Source organism: Coptis chinensis, chromosome 8 (genome assembly GCF_015680905.1).
Source record: "Coptis chinensis isolate HL-2020 chromosome 8, ASM1568090v1, whole genome shotgun sequence".
Classification (NCBI taxonomy): Eukaryota; Viridiplantae; Streptophyta; class Magnoliopsida; order Ranunculales; family Ranunculaceae; genus Coptis; species Coptis chinensis.
Genome location: NC_141463.1, coordinates 19,981,587 through 20,003,632, shown reverse-complemented (window position 1 = coordinate 20,003,632; position 22,046 = coordinate 19,981,587). Strand labels below are relative to the sequence as shown.

The window sequence follows — 22,046 nt, the reverse complement described above, 5'->3', positions numbered from 1 at the left end:
AAAAATTCAACTTACCCAATCTAGAATAAGTCTGAGAATAGAATGAGTGAAGAAAGAATAAGAGAAAAACCTGTGTAAACAAAAATTAGTTAGTTGCTTCAGAAAAAGAAAAGAAGTTTCCATCCAAGGAAAAGAAAAAAAAATAGAAATAAATAAAAACTCCAAAAATAGAATAAAAGGGAGTCAAAAGCCAAAGAAAAGAAAAAGAAAAATATGACTAAGGATGGAAACAAAGTATAGAAGCAAAAGAAAATAACAAAGTTTTCTCTAAGTTACATAATATGAAGACTCTATTATCTCAGACTTGTCCTTTTGAATATCTATTTCCTTCCTTCTTAAACCATCTCCTAATCCCCGCAACACCTAATAAAGACCTCTAGCTCAATTAGGAATATGTTAGTGTGATAGTAAGTGGTAGATGTGTTTGATCGACTCCGGCTTCCTTGTTTGTCATTGAGATTTAAGGTAAAGTGTAAAAGTGCACAACTGGAGGAAATAAAACTTGAGCGAAAAAAATCGAGTGGTTTTTGTCTTGACATTTATGTGAGGACCTACTTAAGGACGCTATTATGAGTTTTCAGAAACGAACCTGCTAGGCATTTCATAGTATTATTCATAGTATATATATTTGTATCTTAGATGATTGATTATTATGCATATATTAGTTTAGGTTTTTGACTTGGTTATTCTTATTCAATTGCTAGTGAGATGTATAGAGAGTTGAGACATGAATGAGGAAACAATAGTTTTATTTCTTAGTCGTTGTAGTATAGATGAAGTTTGTGAGTATCTTCACTGGAAAACTCTCACGAGGCTATAACTCGTCCACTAGGGAATTTCTAGTGGTTTAAGGCTTTATTGCATATGGTCAATGCAATCGCACTCAGCGAAACGAGAGTAGATAGAACTCCATTTTTGGTCACTTATTCTAATTTCTCATATTTGCTTGAGGACAAGCAAAATGCTGTTTGGGGGTGGTTTGATAAGAGCCCAAAACTGTAGTTTTAACCCCTTAACAATCGTACTTTTAGACCAATTATCTGAATAATAAGTAAGAGTTAATACTGATTATGTGTTTTTATGCATTTCAGGCTTCAAAGTCCATTATATGCAGAAATGTGCCACTTTAGCGAGATAAAGGAGCAAAGGTCGGTTGCTAAGGAGTTCTGTGATTAAAGGCCAATTTTCAAGAAGACAAAGCCTCTGTAAAGCCCGGTCAAAAGATAAAAAGTCAAAATCCCACGGCGGGCTTGATTCACAAAGTCGTGAGAACTTCCGAAGACCATATCTTTGGACTCAGATCTCGGAATTGGGCCTACCTTATGTCAAAACGACCGGCTTGGAAAGAGCTTTTCAATGGTCCAAGACTTGAGCCAATCAGAGGAGCAGAAGTGGATGAAACGTTTGTCGAAGCCAATTGCAGCTGAAGAGCCCATTTTGGACTAAAGAAATTGGGTTTTGGGCCCGATTTTCCGGCCTCAAAATATGGATCCAAGCCCATGCACGATTTTTGGATCTGAAAGTATAAAAACAAAAGCTTGACTCTTTGTTAAAGGTAGGTAGTTAGGTTAGGAAGCTAATGTTAATGGAGTTTAGGGTTAGAAAAAGATAGATATAGATCTAGTTTTGAGTTTTATCCCATTAATTAATTAGTTTTCATACCTTGTTTTAATATAGATTATTGAATCATTGTTACTTTTCATTAGATTAATAAAGTTAGTTGTTTTTGATAATCTAGCTTCATTTTCCATTAAACATCTATTGCAATTCATTGATTTAGTATTTGTTACTATTAGTTTAAATCAATTCTTACATGAGTAGTTTCCTTTTAAATTCGAACAAGCAAAGTTCAACCCTTTATACCATGTCTTGTTTGATTTGCTTGGGAAATGATTGTATAATGATATTAGAAATTTCACATCACACATTACTCTCACATTGTTCTTTGTGTCGAGTAGTTGAATTCTAATTAAGTCTTGAGGGTTTAAGAGTGGAACGAATCCTGACTATCTTATATTACTTCGTTATTGAGAGTAGGAATATTGATATAAACACGTATTTACGTAAATTGATTATTTGTGTTTACGCATAGATAGTTAGATTACGTAAAATAACTTTTATCAGGGACCTGCTCCCATTAATTCCTATGATGGCTATAACTATTTTGTGTTGTTCATTGATGATAAATCTCGTGCTACATGGTTATATTTATTGCAATCGAAAACTGAGGTTGTGACTGTATTCAAGGATTTCCATACTATGATTACTAACCAGTTTGGTGCTAATATCAAGATGTTTAGATCTGACAATGGCACTGAGTTTTGTAAAGGTATGTTACCTGAGTATCTTCGTAGCCAGGGGATAATTCATCAAACTAGCTGTGTTGGCACACCTCAGCAGAATGGTGTGGCTGAAAGAAAGAACAGACACCTTTTGGAGACCACTCGTGCTTTTATGTTGGGCATGAATGTTCCTAAGCACTATTGGTCGCATGGCGTCTTAACTGCTGCATATTTGATTAATCGTCTTCCCAGTCGGGTCCTTGGTTTTAAATCGCCATTGGAAGTGCTCAAAGCGGGGGCATTTGGATCTCTCTCACCGCGAGTGTTTGGGTGTATGCATTATGTGCATCGCCAAGCCATTCATCGAGATAAATTTGATGCTTTCGAGACTACGCTGATGTGTGTTTGTTGGTTATTCCACACCACGAAAGGCTACATATGTTCTGATCTGCGACAAGGAAATTAGTTGTCTCTCGTGATGTCCGCTTTGTGGAATCTAAAGCCTTCTTTCATGATTCAGCTGTGCCTGGGAATCGGTCCCAGGGGGAGTGTTTGGCAGATTTGGCACCTCTCCCAATTGTTATTACGGCTGAGTTGGCTCCTCTCCCAGTGGTTGGTGAAGGTACAGTTCCGGCCACTAAAGAATTGGGCGCTACTGAAGCAAGGGCGCAGGTGCGCTCTGGTGATCCACGACTTCCAGTAGATGGGGCGCAGGTGCCCTTTGGTGGGGTGCAGGTGCGCTCTGGTGATCCACAACTTCCAGTAGATGGGGCGCAGGTGCGCTTGCAGACTGAGCAAACTGAGCGCGGGGTGCGCTCTGGTGATTCTCCAGCCCCTCCAGCTCCTCCAGTTTCTAGACAATCTGAACGAGAGAAACGACCTCCAGTAACTCTCAAGGATTACTATAAATCTGATAGAGAAAGGCATCCTCCAGTGACTCACAGGAATTTTTATTCTTTGCATAACGTTACATATCCTCTACAGGAGTATATAACGTATGCTAATATCACTTCATCTCATCATGCTTTTCTAAGTACAGTTGATGATGTGCAAGAACCCAAGAACTTTAGAGAAGCTAACTCTCGTCCAGTATGGAGAAAGGCGATGCAAGAAGAACTTCGTGCTCTAGACGAGAATAACACGTACTTGGGATATTGTTATGTTACCGTATGGAAAGAAAACTGTTGATTGTCGGTGGGTGTTCAGAAATAAGTTCAACAGTGATGGTTCATTAGAGAGGTCTAAAGCTCGACTTGTTGCAAGGGGATTCACCCAAACGTATGGTCAGGACTATAAGGAGACTTTTGCACCAGTTGCAAAGATGAATACGTTTAGAGTTCTTGTATCTCTAGCTGTGAATCAAGACTGGAAATTATTTTAGATGGATGTGAAAAATGCATTCTTACACGGAGATCTTAAAGAAGAAGTGTATATGAGCATCCCACCTGGACATCCGAAGGAGACTAAGGTCGGATTAGCATGCAAGTTAAAAAAGGCTATCTATGGACTTAAACAATCTCCACGAGCGTGGTATGCCAAGCTCAGTTCTATTCTAGCTATGACTGGTCTTAAGCGAAGTGATGCTGATCCTTCCTTATTTGTTAAATCTAGCAGGACAAGCTTGGTTATAGTTCTTATTTATGTTGATGATATAGTACTTTCTTGGGATCGAAATTGCTTATTCAAAAAAAGGTATATTTTTGAATCAAAGAAAGTATGTGTTGGATATTTTGAGTGAAGCAGGAAAGCTGGGGGTAAAACCATCTGATTCTCCAACTGATAGTGGAGCCAAGTTGGACAACACTGGTGATCTTCTTACTGACATTGGTCAGTATTAGCGATTAGTTGGTAAACTAATATATTTAACTATTACCCGACCAGATATTTCTTATGCAGTGAGCTTGGTTAGTCGTTTTATGCATGCTCCAAGGACTCCACATATGAATGCAATTTCTAGAATACTGTAGTATCTGAAAGGGTCACCAGGCAGAGGTATTTGGATGCGGAAAAATGGGCATACATCTATTACTGCATTACAGATCTTTGATTAGGCGGGATGTCGGTTGATCGGAGGTCTACTTCCGGTTATTGTACCTTTGTGGGAGGTAATTTAGTCACTTGGAAGAGCAAGAAATAGAATGTAGTGGCTCGTTTTAGTGCAGAAGCTGAGTACAGAGCTATGACTTCCACCACCAGTGAAATCATCGGCGCAGCTCTTTCCGGAAGGATTTGTGTTTTGGGTTGCATATGCCAACTACACTTTCTTGTGTTAATCAAGCCGCTATGCACATTCACGGCAAATCCGGTGTTTCATGAGAGAACTAAGCATATCGAAATTGACTGGTCACTTTGTGCATGAAAAAGTCTGATCCAACATTGTCACTACCTCCTTTGTTGAAGTGACCAACGGCTTTGCGGAACATTTTACCAAGGGACTTCCGGCTTCCAAGTTCCATGATATTCTCTCCAAGTTGGGTTCGCTGGATATCTTCGCACCAACTTGAGGGGGAGTGTGGGAGAAGAAAGGCAAGGGCGCAGGTGCGCCTTGAGCAAGGCTAGTTGGAGCGCAGGTGCGCCCTAGTCCGTATTTGCAGAGATTTATCAGATTCTTATATTTTCTATAAAGGAAAGTCTCCAATCCTTTATAGAAACATATAAACACGAATATGCACTCATGTTGTGCTATATAAATTCTCTGTAACCTAAACTCTTAGCTATCTCAAGCAAAATAAAAAACCTTTCTTCTCTCGTGGACGTAGGTCACCACATTGGCACCGAACCACTATAAATCATTGTGTCTTGTCTATTTATTTAGGTGTTAAATTCTACACTTCCTGTTGGAATCTCTTGTATTTCAAATGACTAAGAGTGTGTATGCAAAGTGGAGGAGATGAACAAAGAGTGTTCTCTCTACTTTAGTGCATAGAAGATATTCCCACATTGGTTACTGTGTGTGTCGCACTAGTGGGTAGTGGCTTGGCCAATTGCCTAAACTTGTTTTGCTTCAGCAGCAAGTTTCGGACTTCTATTCCTAGTTGGTCTCTCTTCCTTATTTGTTTTGGAAACCGACTGTTGTGACCGATCTTACTGTAATACCAATACTAATCGATTCCCCACTAAATAGATAACTTGTATTTGAACAATAACCACTCCAATCAATAATCTAAATATTCCCTACAACCAAACTAACATGCCCAACTCGCTAAACAACTATTAACAACAGATAATAATGCAAAGCAGTAAAAGCAAACCACAACACAAAAATATACCGTGGTTCGGCCAATGGTGCCTACTTCCACAAGAGCTTGTCATTTTATAAAGTGGGAAGAAAGATTACAATCACTCCTTGAGTCTTTCACCTTACTAGATCACTCCTTTCTCTTTACAGGGTTGTATCTGTGTAGAGGTTATCTCTCAATCTTGATAGCTTTCAAGATTGGGTTTCCTCTCTGTGTGCTGTGTCTCAGCATGTGTTAGGTTTTGCCAAAAACCTGTATTGCAAAACCTCGTGGGTTCCGCAAAAATAGAATCCTGCCAAAATAGGCATGGGCGCGGGTCGCGCTCAGATTTGTTCTTCATCGGGCGCGGGTCGCGCTCTAGCTTTGGACGATGTCCAGGCGCTTCAGCGCGGGGCGCGCTCGGATTTCTTCTGTGGAGGGCGCGGTCGCGCTCTTGCCTTGAATGATGTCCAGGCGTTTGAGCAAGGGTCGCGCTCCAGAATGGCTTGCGTCGGGCGCGGGTAGCGCTTAGTCTTTTCCACATAGGCTGAACTCCTTTTCTCTCCTCTCCTCATGTTAGGGATAACCGCAACACTTACCTCTATTAAATCAGGACTGTGTGTCCATATAGAATATATACACATCCAAAGAAACACAAAACTCGCGAAACAGATATAGCCTTTTCTCCTTTTCTTCTTACTGTTAGCCGCTAGAGAGAGTTCTACTGCCGTTCTAGAGAGCAATTTGTTCGAGTGCAAGTCAGCCTGCTGTGAACCATTGAATCCTGTGAGGAAGACGTCACTGTTGCCTTTCTGCAACACTGGAAGAGGCGAAATCTTTCCTTAAGATTGTTAGATTAGTTGTATGGAAATAACATTGTGAAAATTATTATGTTATTGGAGGTATGTGAATTTATATTTTTTGCGTTATTATTACTAAATAAACAATCTATGCTCATTCTTCTAAACTTGTTGAATGATTTTTTTTTTTTTTTTTTTTTTTTTTTTAACGAAGTATTATTTAGTAGTCATTATGTGGTGCCCTACCTGGATGAATTTCCTGGCTCCGCCACTGGTTGTGACTGTTTTGTTTTGTGGAGTCAAGTTGAGGTTGGGCCATTAGGGAGGACGAGTGATTGGGGAAGAAGATGGAAGGGTCATATAAGGGCAATCTTGAAAATAATTGAAATGTTTAACCATTTTGGGTGTTTAAGTCTAATGATTTAAACAATAGGAGTTTAGTCTAAACTGGTATATAATTTGGGGAGGTTTTGTCTAATTAACTCTTAAGAAACAAGATTGCAAATAAATGAAAAATAAATAAAACTGGAACTAGATATATTGCTATGAAATTATGGGCCCAATTCAATTGTACATTAGTCCAAATTATAAATGGGCCTCGATCTGTCACATAGAAAGCTCCAAACTGAAAAGGTCCAACGCCCATCATCACTAGGGATATGTTTGTAATTTCAAGCACCCTCCCAAAACCCCAGCGGGTTTTAAACCCAAGGCCCTACACTACACAAATCCATCTTCTTTTCCTTTTCTCTACATTGTAACTTGGCTCCTTGCTCGATTGTTCGCTATTTACTTTTTAGTTTGTGTGATTAATAGGTAAGTCACTCACTGTAACTCAATTTGAAATTTCGTTTCTTTTTCATGTTTCTGTTGTTTTCGATACTTTAAATTTTGTATAATTTTGTTTAGGGTTTTATGTTTATTTTCTCAAATATATCTATTTTGACTTTTGTTAAGTAAGTCAACTCTCGTGGAATGTTGTTTTCTCGCCTTTTCCATAGTTTTCCATTTCCGTGTTCGGCTTGTTGATTAATCTGAATCTTACTTTCTTGTGTATTATTGAAATGAATTTAACTAAAGGTTGGATTAGGTTAAATTAGGGTTTACTAATATTTTCTTCTTCTCTTAAAATAGATACATTTGCTGATTAAAAGTTTTAGCACCGTTAATACATAATAGTATATGATGTTTGACTCGACTCGATAAAAAATAAAAGATGAAAAAAGTCAAGAATATAGAAACTTCTGGTTGATGATACATTGATACTAAATGTTCAAAGGATGTATTTTCCCTTTGGGACTTTTTTATTATGTGTTTCTAGTTCTGTAACTTTAATAGTCTTTTGATAGCATGAGCATTTTCCTTTAGTTATAATGGTTTTGAGTTTTGACTGTTTTATTGATGGTGTTTTGGTAAAGTCATAGACTTATTTGCTTCTATTGTGGAGAGGTTTTATATTTGCAACCCCCTTAACATTCGACTTAATTTTTTCTGCAGTGAAATTTGTTAAGGTGTGACAGCCATCGTTGTGAACAACTCTTGTCTCTGTATACCTGAGTTCCCAATGACAAGTGGTGGCCCTGGACTTGAGTCTTTGGTAGATCATAAGTAAACTCCCATCTTTCCTATTCATTGCTTGAGTGGAGTATCTTCTTTATATGTGCGTTTAGTGATAGATTTCCATGATTGTATTAATTGAACAGTATTGGTTGCTATACATGATTTCAATTATAAAATCCCACTGATGCTTTATTCTATTAATGGTTCTTTTGACACAAACTACTTGGACATGCTTATGTACACATGCACACAACCATCGTTTTTAACTTCCTGTTTTTTTTTGTGCAGACAAATTTCCATTATAACAAATGATGGGCGCAATATAGTGGTAAGTAAAACTAAGCTGGAGTTAGGCTTTGTATAAAAAGACTTGTGATAGTGCTTTACTAGTGTCGTCTGTATGCAGGGAGTGATGAAAGGTTTTGACCAAGCAACAAATAGTATTCTTGATGAGTCTCATGAACGTGTTTACTCCACAAAGGTTCGTCCAGTTCCTTTAGAAAGTTTCATACTTCAATGAGTTACAGATTGGGTCTTTTGTTTAATGGCTTCATCAGAAGTCATTCATTACCCTGTTAGTTTCTTGAGTGCCTGACTGGCTGACTTGTGTTTGAGTCGACAAGGTCTTCCATTGTTCTTGGTAGCTCACAGTTTTGTCTATTCTTTCTTATGTACAGGAAGGCGTCCAACAACTTGTATTAGGATTGCACATCATAAGGGGGCGATAACATCTAAATGTCCAGTGATAACAGTGTAATTGTACAATTATACGTCACTCACGTGTAACAATGAGTAAATAAATAGATTATATCATGATTGCATGTTATTTTAACCTATTGTGAACCCTTCTACTCATTATTTTCCCTTTTGATACAATTAGAAAAATTGAGTATTTGGAGATTGAAATTTAGTAGCATTGGGTTTACTTAAAAATGATAATGTTATTGGTGTTGGAGTTATGAGATTTGGGTTGTGATCAGTGGCAGATCTATTAATGGACCAGGTAGGGCCTGTGCCCCCCCTCAACTTTGGACCCAAAAAAAATTAGTAGTGCTGTTATTTGAGCAACCCGGCCACAAGCCCACAAATACACATCTCTCTCTCGAGTCTCTCCTTCTCTCTCAGTTTCGATTCCCTCCAAATCAGTTTCAATTCTTTCCAAATCAATTTTGATTCCCTCCAAATCAGTTGGGGTCCATGGTTGTTATTTAGTAATTCTAGTTTTAGGGAGATACCTTCTTTCTAGTGAGGGTCCAGTCTTCAATTGCAGGTTTGGGTAAAATAACAACACCTCTATCTCGATCTCTCCTTCTCTCTCTGTCTCAGAACTCAGAACTTCTCATTACCAACCAATATTAATTAACCATCAATCCATTATTGCACTCAGAATTTCATGAGTCAGAACCAACTAATTTTCACTTCGGTATGTTATGTATTTTTCATATCTTATTTATGTTTTATTATTTTCTTATTGACAAATAATACTATTCTGTGGATATTTGTTGAAAAACATGTTTCCACCTTTCTAATTGATTGATAACATACACGTTTCGCCTATATTCGGTTAGCCTTTAAGGAATAAATAATTTTTGTTGTAGTGATATGTAATTGATTTTTGTGTAGATATGGAGAAATTCCTCATAAGAAAGCCTATTCTTGATCAATCACTTGTGGTTGCGGTAGTAGAAGATACTCCCACTAATCAAGTGCAACCTACGCTAAAGCGAAACCGTGTGGAGAATGATCATACAAATCTTCCTGCTGATCTGGGGTTACATCCTCGAATTTTAGATTATCCTCTTAATGAGCAAGAGTTTGTTCGTCGATCATATCTACTAAAGGGCCTTTTCAGCCCCGTGAGCACAAGTTTCCATTAACACCTATATACAATAAACTACAAAGATTCATTGCTTCCTGGTTCAATGATGGTGGTGATTGGTTAGAGTATAGCATACATGATGATGCTATTTTTTTGCTTACATTGTTATATTTTTCGACCGGACCACGGGGAGCAAGGAGGGGGAGATTCCTTTGTAGTTAGAGGATTTAAAAATTGGAAAAACAGAAAGGTCGCATTACAGAGTCATGTTGGGGGGCCTAATAGTGCCCACAATCATGCATATAGGCAAGGGCAAGCTTTACTAAATCAGAAGCAACAGGTTCGAACTCTTTTATCTAGACAGTCAGACAAGGTTCGTAGTGCATACAAAATTCATTTGCAAACAGTGGTTGATTGTTCTCGATTTCTTTTACGACAAGGATTAGCCTTCACAGGTCATGATGAATCCCTTACCTCAAGTAATCCAGGGAACTTTCTAGGGATGTTGAAATTTGCAGAGAATCACAATGATGTTATTAAGGATGCGATAAGAAATTCTCCTGGGAATCTTTATTTGACTTCGCCTGATATTCAGAGAGATATTGTCAATTCAGCAGCAGTAGAAACTATAAATGCCATCCTTAAAGATCTTGGAGATTCTTTTTTCTCAGTTTTGGTTGATGAATCTCGAGACATATCAAATGGCTGTTGTTTTGCGCTTTGTAAAGAAAGATGGATGTTTGGTTGAACGTTTTCTTGGCATTGTGCACGTTGAAGAAACTAGTGCTTTATCACTCAAAGTAGCTCTTGATTCACTTTTCAGCAAACAAGGATTATGTATAACAAGATTGCGTGGTCAAGGTTATGACGGAGCTAGTAATATGCAAGGTCAGTTTAACAGTCTTAAAGCCCTCACCATGAAGGAAAACGGATCTGCTTTTTATGTTCATTGCTTTGCCCATCAACTTCAGTTGGCATTGGTTATTGTTGCTAAAAACATTACCTATGTTGCTTTGCTCTTTAACTTAGTTTCTAGTGCCATGAATACTTGTGCAGCCTCGTGCAAATGTTGAGAAATTCTTATGGATAGCTACAATACAAAAGTTCTTGAAGCAGTAGAAAATGGTGAACTTCCTACTCGATAGGGTCTCAATCAAGATATTAGTTTGAAACGACATGGATACACACGTTGGTGGTCGTATTATGCTACTCATGTCCGCTTTCTTGTCCTTTTTCCTTCAGTACGTTATTGAAGTTCTTGAGCGCGTGGTGGAAGATGGTCTAAATCCAAAACAAAGAGGAGAATCATTGGCTTTACTGGTATCATTGCAATCTTTTGATTTCATTTTCTTATTATATTTGATTAAAAAGATTCTTGGAATTACTAATGATTTGTCAAAAGCATTGCAAAGAAGTGATCAAGACATTGTCAATGCAATGACACTTGTTAAAGTGTCCAAACAACGATTGCAAACTATGAGAGATGATGGATGGGATCTTCTTATAACCGCGGTATCTTCTTTTTGCATTAAGAATATCATCACCATCCTTAACATGGAAGACAAGTTTGTAGCAAGAGGGCAATCTCGACGTAATGCTGAAGAGACAACAAACCTTCATTATTATCGCGTGGGTTTATTCTACAAATGTATAGACTGGCAGCTTCTTGAGTTAAACAGTCGGTTTGATAAAGTGAATACAGAACTGCTTCTTTGTGTAGCATGCTTTAATCCAAGTAATTTGTTTGTTGCATTTGATAAGAAAGGTTTGATACGTCTTGTTGAATTTTATCCAAGTGATTTTCCCCCTGAAACTCTTATGATACTTCATGATCAGCTAGATAACTATATTATCAATGTGCGCTCTAGTTATGGATTTTCAGAATTAAATGGAGTTAGTGATTTTGTTAGGAAGATGGTATAGACAAAGAAAAGTATTGTCTATCTATTAGTGTTTTTGATGATGACATTGTCATTAATCTTGCCTGTTGCTACTGCTACTGTGGAGAGAGCATTTTCTGCTATGCACATCATAAAAAACCGATTGCGCAACCGAATGGGAGATGGTTGGCTGAATGATTGTTTGGTTACATACATCGAAAAAGACATTTTTGATTGTGTTGATGATGAAGCAATCCTTCAACGCTTCCAAAAGATGGGTCGTTCAGCTTCAAGGCATCCTTCTACTCGCCGAGGGTAATTGTGAAAATTATTATGTTATTGGAGGTATGTGAATTGATATTTTTTGCGTTTATATTATTACTAAATAAACAATCTATGCTCATTCTTCTAATCTTGTCGATTGTTGTTGTTGTTGTTGTTTGTTGTTGTTGTTTTTTTTTTTGAAGTATTATTTAGTAGTCATTATGTGGTGCCCTACCTGGATGAATTTCCTGGCTCCGCCACTGGTTGTGATTGTTTTGTGGAGTCAAGTTGAGGTTGGGCCATTAGGGAGAACGAGTGACTGGGGAAGAAGATGGAAGGGTCAAATAAGGGTAATCTTGAAAATAATTGAAATGTCTAACCATTTTGGGTGTTTAAGTCTAATGATTTAAACAATAGGAGGTTTAGTCTAAACTGGTATATAATTTGGGGGGTTTTGTCTATTTAACTCTTAAAAAACTAGATTGCAAATAAATGAAAAATAAATAAAACTGGAACTAGATATATTGCTATGAAATTATGGGCCCAATTCAATCGTATGTTAGTCCAAATTGTAAATGGGGATCGATCTGTCACATAGAAAGCCCCAAACTGAAAAGGTCCAACGTCCATCTTCACTAGGGATATGTTTGTAATTTCAAGCACCCTCCCAAAACCCCAACGGGTTTTAAACCCAAGGCCCTACACTACACAAATTCATCTTCTTTTCCTTTTCTCTACATTGTAACTTGGCTCCTTGCTCGATCGTTCGCTATTTACTTTTTGGTTCGTGTGATTAACAGGTAAGTCACTCACTGTAACTCAATTTGAAATTTCGTTTCTTTTTCATGTTTCAGTTGTTTTCGATACTTTAAATTTTGTATAATTTTGTTTAGGGTTTTATTTTTATTTTCTCAAATATATATATTTTGACTTTTGTTAAGTAAGTCAACTCTCGTGGAATGTTGTTTTCTCGCCTTTTCCATAGTTTTCCATTTTCGTGTTTGGGTTGTTGATTAATCTGAATCTTACTTTCTTGTGTATTATTGAAATGAATTTAACTGAAGGTTGGATTAGGTTAAATTAGGGTTTACTAATATTTTATTCTTCTTTTAAAATAGATACATTTGCTGATTAAAAGTTTTAGCACCGTTAATACATAATAGGATATGATGTTTGACTTGACTCGATAAAAAATATAAGATGAAAAAAGTAAAGATTATAGAAACTTCTGGTTGATGATACATTGATACTAAATGTTCAGAGGCTGTATTTTCCCTTTGGGACTTTTTTTATTATGTGTTTCTAGTTCTGTAACTTTAATAGTCTTTTGACGGCATGAGCATTTTCCTTTAGTTATAATGGTTTTGAGTTTTGACTGTTTTATTGATGGTGTTTTGGTAAAGTCATAGAATTATTTGCTTCTATTGTGGAGAGGTTTTATATTTGCAACCCCCTTAACATTCGACTTAATTTTTCCTGTAGTGAAATTTGTTAAGGTGCGACAGCCATCATTGTAAACAACTCTTGTCTCTATATACCTAAGTTCCCAATGACAAGTGGTGGCCCTGGACTTGAGTCTTTGGTAGATCGTAAGTAAACTCCCACCTTTTGTATTCATTTCTTGATTGGAGTATCTTCTTTATTTGTGTGGTTAGTGATAGATTTCCATGATTGTATTAATTGAATAGGATTGGTCGCTATACATGATTTCAGTTATAAAATCCCACTGATGCTTTATTATATTAATGGTTCTTTTGACACAAACTACTTGGACATGCTTATGTACACATGCACTTAACCATTGTTTTTAATTTCCTATTTTTTTGTGTGCAGAACAAATTTCCATTATAACAAATGATGGGCGCAATATAGTGGTAAGTAAAACTAAGCTGGAGTTAGGCTTTGTATAAAAAGACTTGTGATAGTGCTTTACTAGTGTTGTCTGCATGCAGGGAGTGGTGAAAGGTATTGACCAAGCAACAAACATTATTCTTGATGAGTCTCATGAACGTGTTTACTCCACAAAGGTTCGTCCAGTTCCTTTATAAAGTTTCATACTTCAATGAGTTACAGATTGGGTCTTTTGTTTAATGGCTTCATCAGAAGTCATTCATTACCCTGTTAGTTTCTTGAGTGCCCGGTGGCTGACTTGTGTTTGAGTCGACAAGGTCTTCCATTGTTCTTGGTAGCTCACAGTTTTGTCTGTTCTTTCTTATGTACAGGAAGGTGTCCGACAACTTGTATTAGGATTGTACATCATAAGGGGTGATAACATGTAAATGTCCAGTGATAACAGTGTAATTGTACAATTATATGTCACTCATGTGTAACAGTGAGTAAGTAAATAGTTTATATCATGATTGCATGTTATTTTAACACCGTAAATTGTTTCTTGCCACCAATTTCGCACGACAAAGGCAAAAGTTTTTTCGTTGGTTTTTAATTAAAAAAGGGGTTATTTAGACTCCTATTGTTTAAATTATTAGATTTATAAATACTCATTCTGATTGAAGTTTTACTTAATTCTAAAACTGCCTCTATTATTTTTTTTCTCGGTCACTCTCCTACTACATTTTTTTTCTTACATTACTACCATATATCTATACAAAATTATAATCCAAATATAAAGAATTGGAAATGATACCTATATGGTAAACTATTCAAACTATATTGTGAACCCTTCTACTCATTATTTTCCCTTTTGATACAATTAGAAAAATTAAGTATTTGGAGATTGAAATTGAGTATCATTGGGTTTACTTAAAAATGATAATGTTATTGGTGTTGGAGTTATGAGATTTGGGTTGTGATCAGTGGCGGATCTATTAATGGACCAGGTACGGCCTGCCCCCCTCCCCTCAACTTTGGACTAAAAAAAAATTACTAGTGTTGTTATTTGAGCAACTCGACCACAAGCCCACAAATACACATCTCTCTCTCGAGTCTCTCCTTCTCTCTCAGTTTCGATTCCCTCCAAATCAGTTTCAATTCTCTCCAAATCAGTTTCGATTCCCTCCAAATCAGTTGGGGTCCATGGTTGTTGTTTAGTAATTCCAGTTTTGGGGAGATACCTTCTTTCTAGCGAGGGTCCAGTCTTAAATTGCATGTTTGGGTCAAATAACAACACCTCTCTCTTGATCACTCTTTCTCTCTCTGTCTCAGAACTCAGAACTTCTCGTTATCAACCAATACTAATTAACCATCAATCCATTATTGTACTCAGAATTTCAGAAGTCATAACCAACTAATTTTCACTTCTGTATGTTCTGTATTTTTCATTTCTTACTTATGTTTTATTATTTTCTTATGAACAAATAATACGATTCTGTGGATATTTGTTGAAAAACATGTTTCCACCTTTCTAATTGATTGATAACATACACATTTCGTCTATATTCGGTTAGCCTTTAAGGAATAAATAATTTTTGTTGTAGTGATATGTAATTGATTTTTGTGTAGATATGGAGAAATTCCTCATAAGGAAGCCTATTCTTGATCAATCACCTGTGGTTGTAGTAGTAGAAGATACTCCCCCTAATCAAGTGCAACCTATACTAAAGCGAAACCGTGTGGAGAATGATCATACAAATCTTCCTGCCGATCCGGGGTTACATCGTCGAATTTCAGATTATCCTCCTAATGAGCAAGAGTTTGTTCATCGATCATATCTACTAAAGGGTCCTTTTCAGCCCCGTGAGCACAAGTTTCCATTAACACCTATATACAATAAACTACGAAAATTCAATGCTTCCTGGTTCAATGAGGTGGTGATTGGTTAGAGTATAGCATACATGATGATTCTATTTTTTGCTCACATTGTTATCTTTTTCGACCGGACCACGGGGAGCAAGGAGGGGGAGATTCCTTTGTAGTTAGAGGATTTAAAAATTGGAAAAATAGAAAGGTCGCATTACAAAGTCATGTTGGGGGGCCTAATAGTGCTCACAATCATGCATATAGGCAAGGGCAAGCTTTACTAAATCAGAAGCAATAAGTTCGAACTCTTTTATCTAGACAGTCAGACAAGGTTCGAAATGCATACAGAATTCATTTGCAAATAGTGGTTGATTCTTCTCGATTTCTTTCACGACAAGGATTAGCCTACAGAGGTCATGATGAATCCCCTACCTCAAGTAATCCAGGGAACTTTCTAGGGATGTTGAAATTTGCAGAGAATCACAATGATGTCATTAAGGATGCGATAAGAAATTCTCCTGGGAATCTCTGTTTGACTTCGCCTGATATTCAGAGAGATATTGTCAATTCAGCTGCAGTAGAAACTACAAACGCCATCCTTAAAGAGCTTGGAGATTCTTTTTTCTCAGTTTTGGTTGATGAATCTCGAACATATCAATTAAAGAGCAAATGGCTGTTGTTTTGCGCTTTGTAAAGAAAGATGGATGTTTGGTTGAACGTTTTCTTGGCATTGTGCACGTTGAAGATACTAGTGCCTTATCACTAAAAGTAGCTCTTGATTCACTTTTCAGCAAACAAGGATTATGTATATCAAGATTGCGTGGTCAAGGTTGTGACGAAGCTAGTAATATGCAAGGTCAGTTCAACGGTCTTAAAGCCTTCATCATGAAAGAAAACGGATCTGCTTTTTATGTTCATTACTTTGCCCATCAACTTCAATTTGCATTGGTTGTTGTTGCTAAAAACATTACCCATGTTGCTTTGTTCTTTAACTTGGTTTCTAGTGCCATGAATATTTGTGCAACCTTGATAACATGTAAAATGATAGTTTTACCTATGCGTAAGCGATGAAACTCAAATGTAAGTAAAACTACAAACTATTTACGTGCTAGGTTATCAAAGTTTTTCTACACTTTCGATGCTATTGCTCTAAGTGGAGTAGAGAATTCGTTCCACTCCTAGTTCTTTAGAATTAGCGTTAACTAAGATTATCGGTTCTACCAAAGTCGTAAGAGTAATGATTATGCAACTATGCTAACAACGATGAATTGACATAATCAAAATGTTCTAAATATTACGATGGCAATTCAAATTCTAAGGTTTGAATCTAGATAAAGAATTAGGGGAATTTGATTCCACCTTGAATTCAACTTAATAAACTAGCATAAATTGTTGTAATCTAATTCTTCCATTCTTATGATAAGAATTGGTCGTTCTAATTCCTAATCATTCATGGCAATCTTTACCAAATAATGACTAGCATGTGAGGAAGTTCAACCCATTCTCATGGCGAATCAACTACCTTCTAGAGTGGAATAGAATCTTACAACTATTTTTACACTACACAATTAAGTTTTCATCAAGGCTTCCTCAAACCCCTCTAATGGAGGTTTAGCCTTGATTCATAAAACTATCATTTCTATATGAGTTAAAACAAGACATGATATAAAGATTATAATTTTACTTATTTGAACTAAAAGGGAAATCTAATCATGCAAGATTGAATTGAACTAGTACTGATTAATAATTAAATCTATGAATTGAAACTAAAATGATATAATGGAATGAAACTAGATTTATGAATAACTAACTAACTTTATTGATCTAATGAATAAATAACAATACTGATTCAAAACTGAATTAAAAACAAGGTATAAATCTAATTAATGGAGTCTAAACTAATTTATTTTCTAATCTAGGTATAGCTTATAAATAATTTCCATTCTTGTTCTAACAACTAATAAAATTGACAACTAACTAGATTAATCTATAAAAACTAATTTAATGAATTAAAACTAATTCTATATTACAAAACTAAATTTTTATGAACTGGAACTAGGTTTTTTCTAGATAGCTCAAGAGCTAAGCTTTTGTCTCTTGATATAGAAGCGCTAGATCCACAAATTCGTGCATGGGCTGAGGGGCCATGTTTTAGGCCGAAAAATTGAGCCCAAAACCCAATTTGTTGAATCAAAGACTTCCTATTTTGGTCGTGTTACTGTAGTGCGCATTTTCACTAACTTATATTGCTTTGATTGAGTCAAGCTCTAGACCGTTGGAAAGAGATTTTTGAGCTAGTCATTTTGATATAAAATGGGCCCAAATCTGAGGTCTGATCCCAAAGATATGACCTTTTGAATTTCTGTTGACTTTTCTTCAACTTTCTAATCTGGTTTGACTTTCACTTAACAGCTTTGACTTGGGCTTTTTAAGGGCTTTTTCTCTATGAAACTTGGATTTTCTTCATAGAACTTTCATAGCAATCACCTTTAGCTCCTTTTAGCGCCTAATTAGTAACGAATTTACCTTTATTCAACTCCGAAGCCTGAAATACTCAAAAGCATGTAATTAGTGATAAACCTATATTATTAATCACATAATTGGTCTAACAACAATATTGTTAAGGGGTTAAAACTACAGTTTTGGGCTCTTATCAAACCACCCCCAAACAGTATTTTGCTTGTCCTCAAGCAAATATGAGAAATTAGAATAAGTGACCAAAAATGGAGTTATAACTAGTCTCGTTTCGCCGAGTGTGATTGCATTGACCATATGCAACAAGGCCTTAAACCACTAGGAATTCCCTAGTGGACGAGTTATAGTCTCGTGAGAGTTTTTCAGTAAAGGTACTCACAAACTTCATCTATACTACAATGAATAAGAAATGCAACTATTGTTTCCTTATTTATTCTCAAAATATCTATACGTCTCACTAGCAATGAACACAGAATAGTCAAGTCGAAACCTAAGCTAATATATGCATAATAATCAATCATCTACAAATAAACATATGTATAATGAACAATACTATGAAATGCACTAACAGGTCCATTTCTGAAAACTTGGAATAACGTCCTTAAGTAGGTCCTCACATAAATGTCAAGACAAAAACCACTCTGATTTTTCTCGCTCAAGTTTCACTACTCCAGTGTGCAGTGGGCACACTTTACCTTACAATCTCAATGACACACAAGGAAGCTGGAGTTGATCAAACACATCTGCCACTTACTATCACACTAACCTATTCCTAATTGAGCTAGAGGTCTTTATTAGGTGTTGCGGGGATTAGGAGATGGTTTAAGAAGGAAAGAAATGGATATTCAAAAAGGACAAGTCTGAGATAATAGAGTCTTCATATTATGTAACTAGAGAAAACTTTGTTCTTTACTTTTGTTTCCATCCTTAGCCATATTTTTCTTTTTCTTTGGCTTTTGACTATTTTGATTCTTTTTGGAGTTCTAACTCTTTATTTTCTTTTATTTTTATATATATATTTTTTATTTAGATGAAAACTTTCTTTTCTTATTTGAAGCGACTAACAAATTCTTGATTTCAAAGGTCTTTCTCTTTTCTATTCTTCATCTCTATTCTCAGACTCATTCAAAGAATGGGTACGTTGATTTTTTTTTTTTTTTTTTTGTAAAAGGTTAAAGAAATTGTAGTTTATGAAAGGCTAAAGAAAGGCTCAAAGTGGCGACTAGCGGAACATAATTTCATAAGGTTTGAATTTCTGGCTATATCGATCCAAAGAGGGCCTAAATTCTCGCTTAGGATATGGTATAGTGATCAAGCAAGTGGACGTGTGATTTCTCTATCCGAATTTTACTTCTCCCTTGTGTCATTTCTCAAACGTTTCACTCATATAAGACTTTAGGCTATATTCTCACAGTATTTGTAGAATAAGTACTCTAGCCTAGATTTCAGAAACTTATTGCCAAACAATCATAGATACTCATGTAATATATTTATAGATAGTTGCAAATATTATTATCTACATATTAACCTAAGTTTCTAAAAACTATTTTAATGCAAAAGCTATGTGAAACTTCTAGATTATTAAGACCATAGAGAAAGAAACAATACCAATATTCCTAAGTGTATAACATAACTTTTTATTTATATTTTTGAATTTTCTAATTTTTATAAGATAAATAATACGTAATATACAACGTAATATGTGCTTAAACATTTACATTGTGTTTCTATACCACCCCCAAACAATTTGGGAGAAGGGGGTTCATGAAACAATTCAATAGCACAATTAAATAATGTAACTAACTAATTTTTACAATTTTTAATATTTTATAAATAAAAGTGCGTAATTTACATCCTAAAAGTGCCTAATTTTTGCAAATGTTTCTATCCCACCCCCAAACAATCGAACGCTTTGTCCTCAAAGTGTAAAGATATAAGAAAATAATTTACCATAGAAATGTGGTAAAAATTAGCATGACCTGTAACAGAAATATTATAAAAATAATATGATAACAAGAAGCACAATAAAACTGTTACGTACTAACTAACACAAATTCTACTGGAGTAAACATGACAGGCAAAGGGTGACAAAAAGATTTGAAATGAAACACCAAAATACGCCACCCCCAAACAAAATTTGAAAACTCTTTTTGAAGTTTGAAATTTTTTGTGGCCTATACTCAATTAAGGTGGTATTTTACAAAAAATTATATGGGTCTTTTAAAGTCAGATTCCCCTAGACTTAATGTGGGGTTATTTTAAGTCAGATTCCCCTAGACTGTGCACACTCCCAAACAAACAAGAAACTGGGGTAGCACAAAATAGATGATGCATGGTCAACTATAAACTAGTAGTCGAAAGAGTTTGGGGTCTAGCCATAAAAACATGATACTAAATGTACCCTCAAACAGAATGAAGTTGTATAATTGGAAGCAATCCTGTAGAAGAACAAAAGAAAACTTATACAACCCATCAAAGAACATCTGCAAACCATCATGTTGTAGATGTGTTAAAAAGTTGGAATGACCCAAATGAATTAGCGATACTTTAGGTGAGAAAGGAATGAAGTGTGAATCCTGATGTCTTTCATGAGGCTCAGATGAGGGAAAATATGACAAACTAGGTTTCTCACTACACTCGGTCAAAACTTGGCTCTCAACTGCAGGAATGGTGTACTCATGGGATTGTGTGCTAGGCAAACACTCTTCACCGTGAGGGTTAAAAAAATTATAGAGGGTCTCTGAGGCAATTGGCTCTAGTGCAAAGTCGAGGATCCTCTTAAATGGTTGGTGAATAGATGGCTTAGTTAGGGTAGATGGTTGGATTGTAGGAGGTTGTGACTCAGGTGGATGGCGGTTGGTTGGTGGTTCATCAGTTGGTGGATCCTCACACGCTCTTAAGAACTCTACATCTCTCTTGGCTGAATCCACAGGGTTGTGGTTTGTGGCTTTATCTTTAAGAAAGTCATCTATTCCTTCCATTGTTATTTCCTTAGCTGCCAAACTAAATTGAGATTCACATTGCTCTAAAGATGTAACTTCCTCTTTTTCTTGTACATTAGCTTGTTCATGCCTTAGATTAAAATTGTTAATCTCTATTTTCTCACCCTCTTCCTCTAAAACACTATAGGTATCCTCAATGGCAGCATTTGAATATGTCGAGGAATCATCCAGCCGAGTGCGGTTAGCAAACTCAAAGGCCTGGACATGCTCAACAGGAGGGTCCATATTAAGAGAATGCCAATAGTTATCAAATTCTTCCTCCGTCACATCTTTATAAATATCTTCTAATATGTCATCCTTACATTCATCTTCAGATGGATCAATGGGAGGTTCCTCGGTGGCATCTCTCAATTTGGAGTGGTCATCCAACACATGTCCTAAAAGAGTCGTCTTTAAGAATTTCCTCATCCGGTGGGGTGTGGAGTCAACATAATGGTTAATGGGAGGGTCATGGGAAGGTAATGATTCATGAAATTCAGGGTAGGTCTTAACTAGGTCGAATGGTGTGGTTATGGGAATAGGTTATTCTAGTTGTGTGTCAATCTCTGGCAAGGTTGAAAGTTCTTTGTTAGGTGAGGAGATCATGGAAATCAACTGGGCTATGTTCTGAAGCATAGTTAGGTTCTGAAGCATAGTTTGAGAAATTTGGTCTGGGAAGGGTGGCGAACTAGATGGGTGGGTGATTTCTGGCATGGTGGAAGGGTCTGGCTGGTATGGTGTGTGATAGTCATAGTTATTGGTGTTTGAGTGACTTTGGTTGATATCGTACTGTGATGGGTTAGGTTGAGGCTGAATAAATATGGGACATGAATGGGCGGTGTGGTCTGGATCTGAACAAATTGTACATGGAAAAGTGTTTGGTTCGTTGTACACACTCATTACGGAACTAGAATTATACGACACTAGTTGACTCCATGTACTATTTGGATGACTAGAAAACTCTTGATTGTATGGGTCTCTATAAAAATTGAGGCTCATAATTATTATTATATCTTATAGTAGGCTCAAACTTTTGATAGGATGGGCAATGAGAATCCCAGGACTACCACA

The 22,046-nt window shown here is 36.4% G+C and overlaps 3 protein-coding genes and 1 pseudogene across 3 annotated transcripts; all 4 read left to right on the top strand.

The window, feature by feature from the left end:
- Positions 1 to 2,292: 2,292 nt before the first annotated feature.
- Positions 2,293 to 3,470, top strand: LOC147480415 (uncharacterized). The gene is made up of 2 exons (XM_086578652.1): positions 2,293 to 2,614; positions 2,785 to 3,470. The coding sequence occupies exons 1-2, from the start codon at positions 2,293 to 2,295 to the stop codon at positions 3,468 to 3,470; spliced, it is 1,008 nt and encodes a 335-aa protein (XP_086434778.1).
- Positions 3,471 to 9,727: 6,257 nt separating this feature from the next.
- On the top strand, positions 9,728 to 10,752 carry LOC147480414 (uncharacterized; annotated as a pseudogene).
- A 103-nt stretch (positions 10,753 to 10,855) lies between these two features.
- On the top strand, positions 10,856 to 11,602 carry LOC147480413 (uncharacterized). Its single transcript, XM_086578651.1, has one exon. The coding sequence runs from the start codon at positions 10,856 to 10,858 to the stop codon at positions 11,600 to 11,602; it is 747 nt and encodes a 248-aa protein (XP_086434777.1).
- A 1,701-nt stretch (positions 11,603 to 13,303) lies between these two features.
- LOC147480412 (sm-like protein LSM8) lies at positions 13,304 to 21,606 on the top strand. The gene is made up of 5 exons (XM_086578650.1): positions 13,304 to 13,412; positions 13,657 to 13,697; positions 13,776 to 13,850; positions 14,046 to 14,098; positions 21,558 to 21,606. The coding sequence occupies exons 1-5, from the start codon at positions 13,373 to 13,375 to the stop codon at positions 21,604 to 21,606; spliced, it is 258 nt and encodes an 85-aa protein (XP_086434776.1). The 5' UTR covers positions 13,304 to 13,372.
- Positions 21,607 to 22,046: the final 440 nt, after the last annotated feature.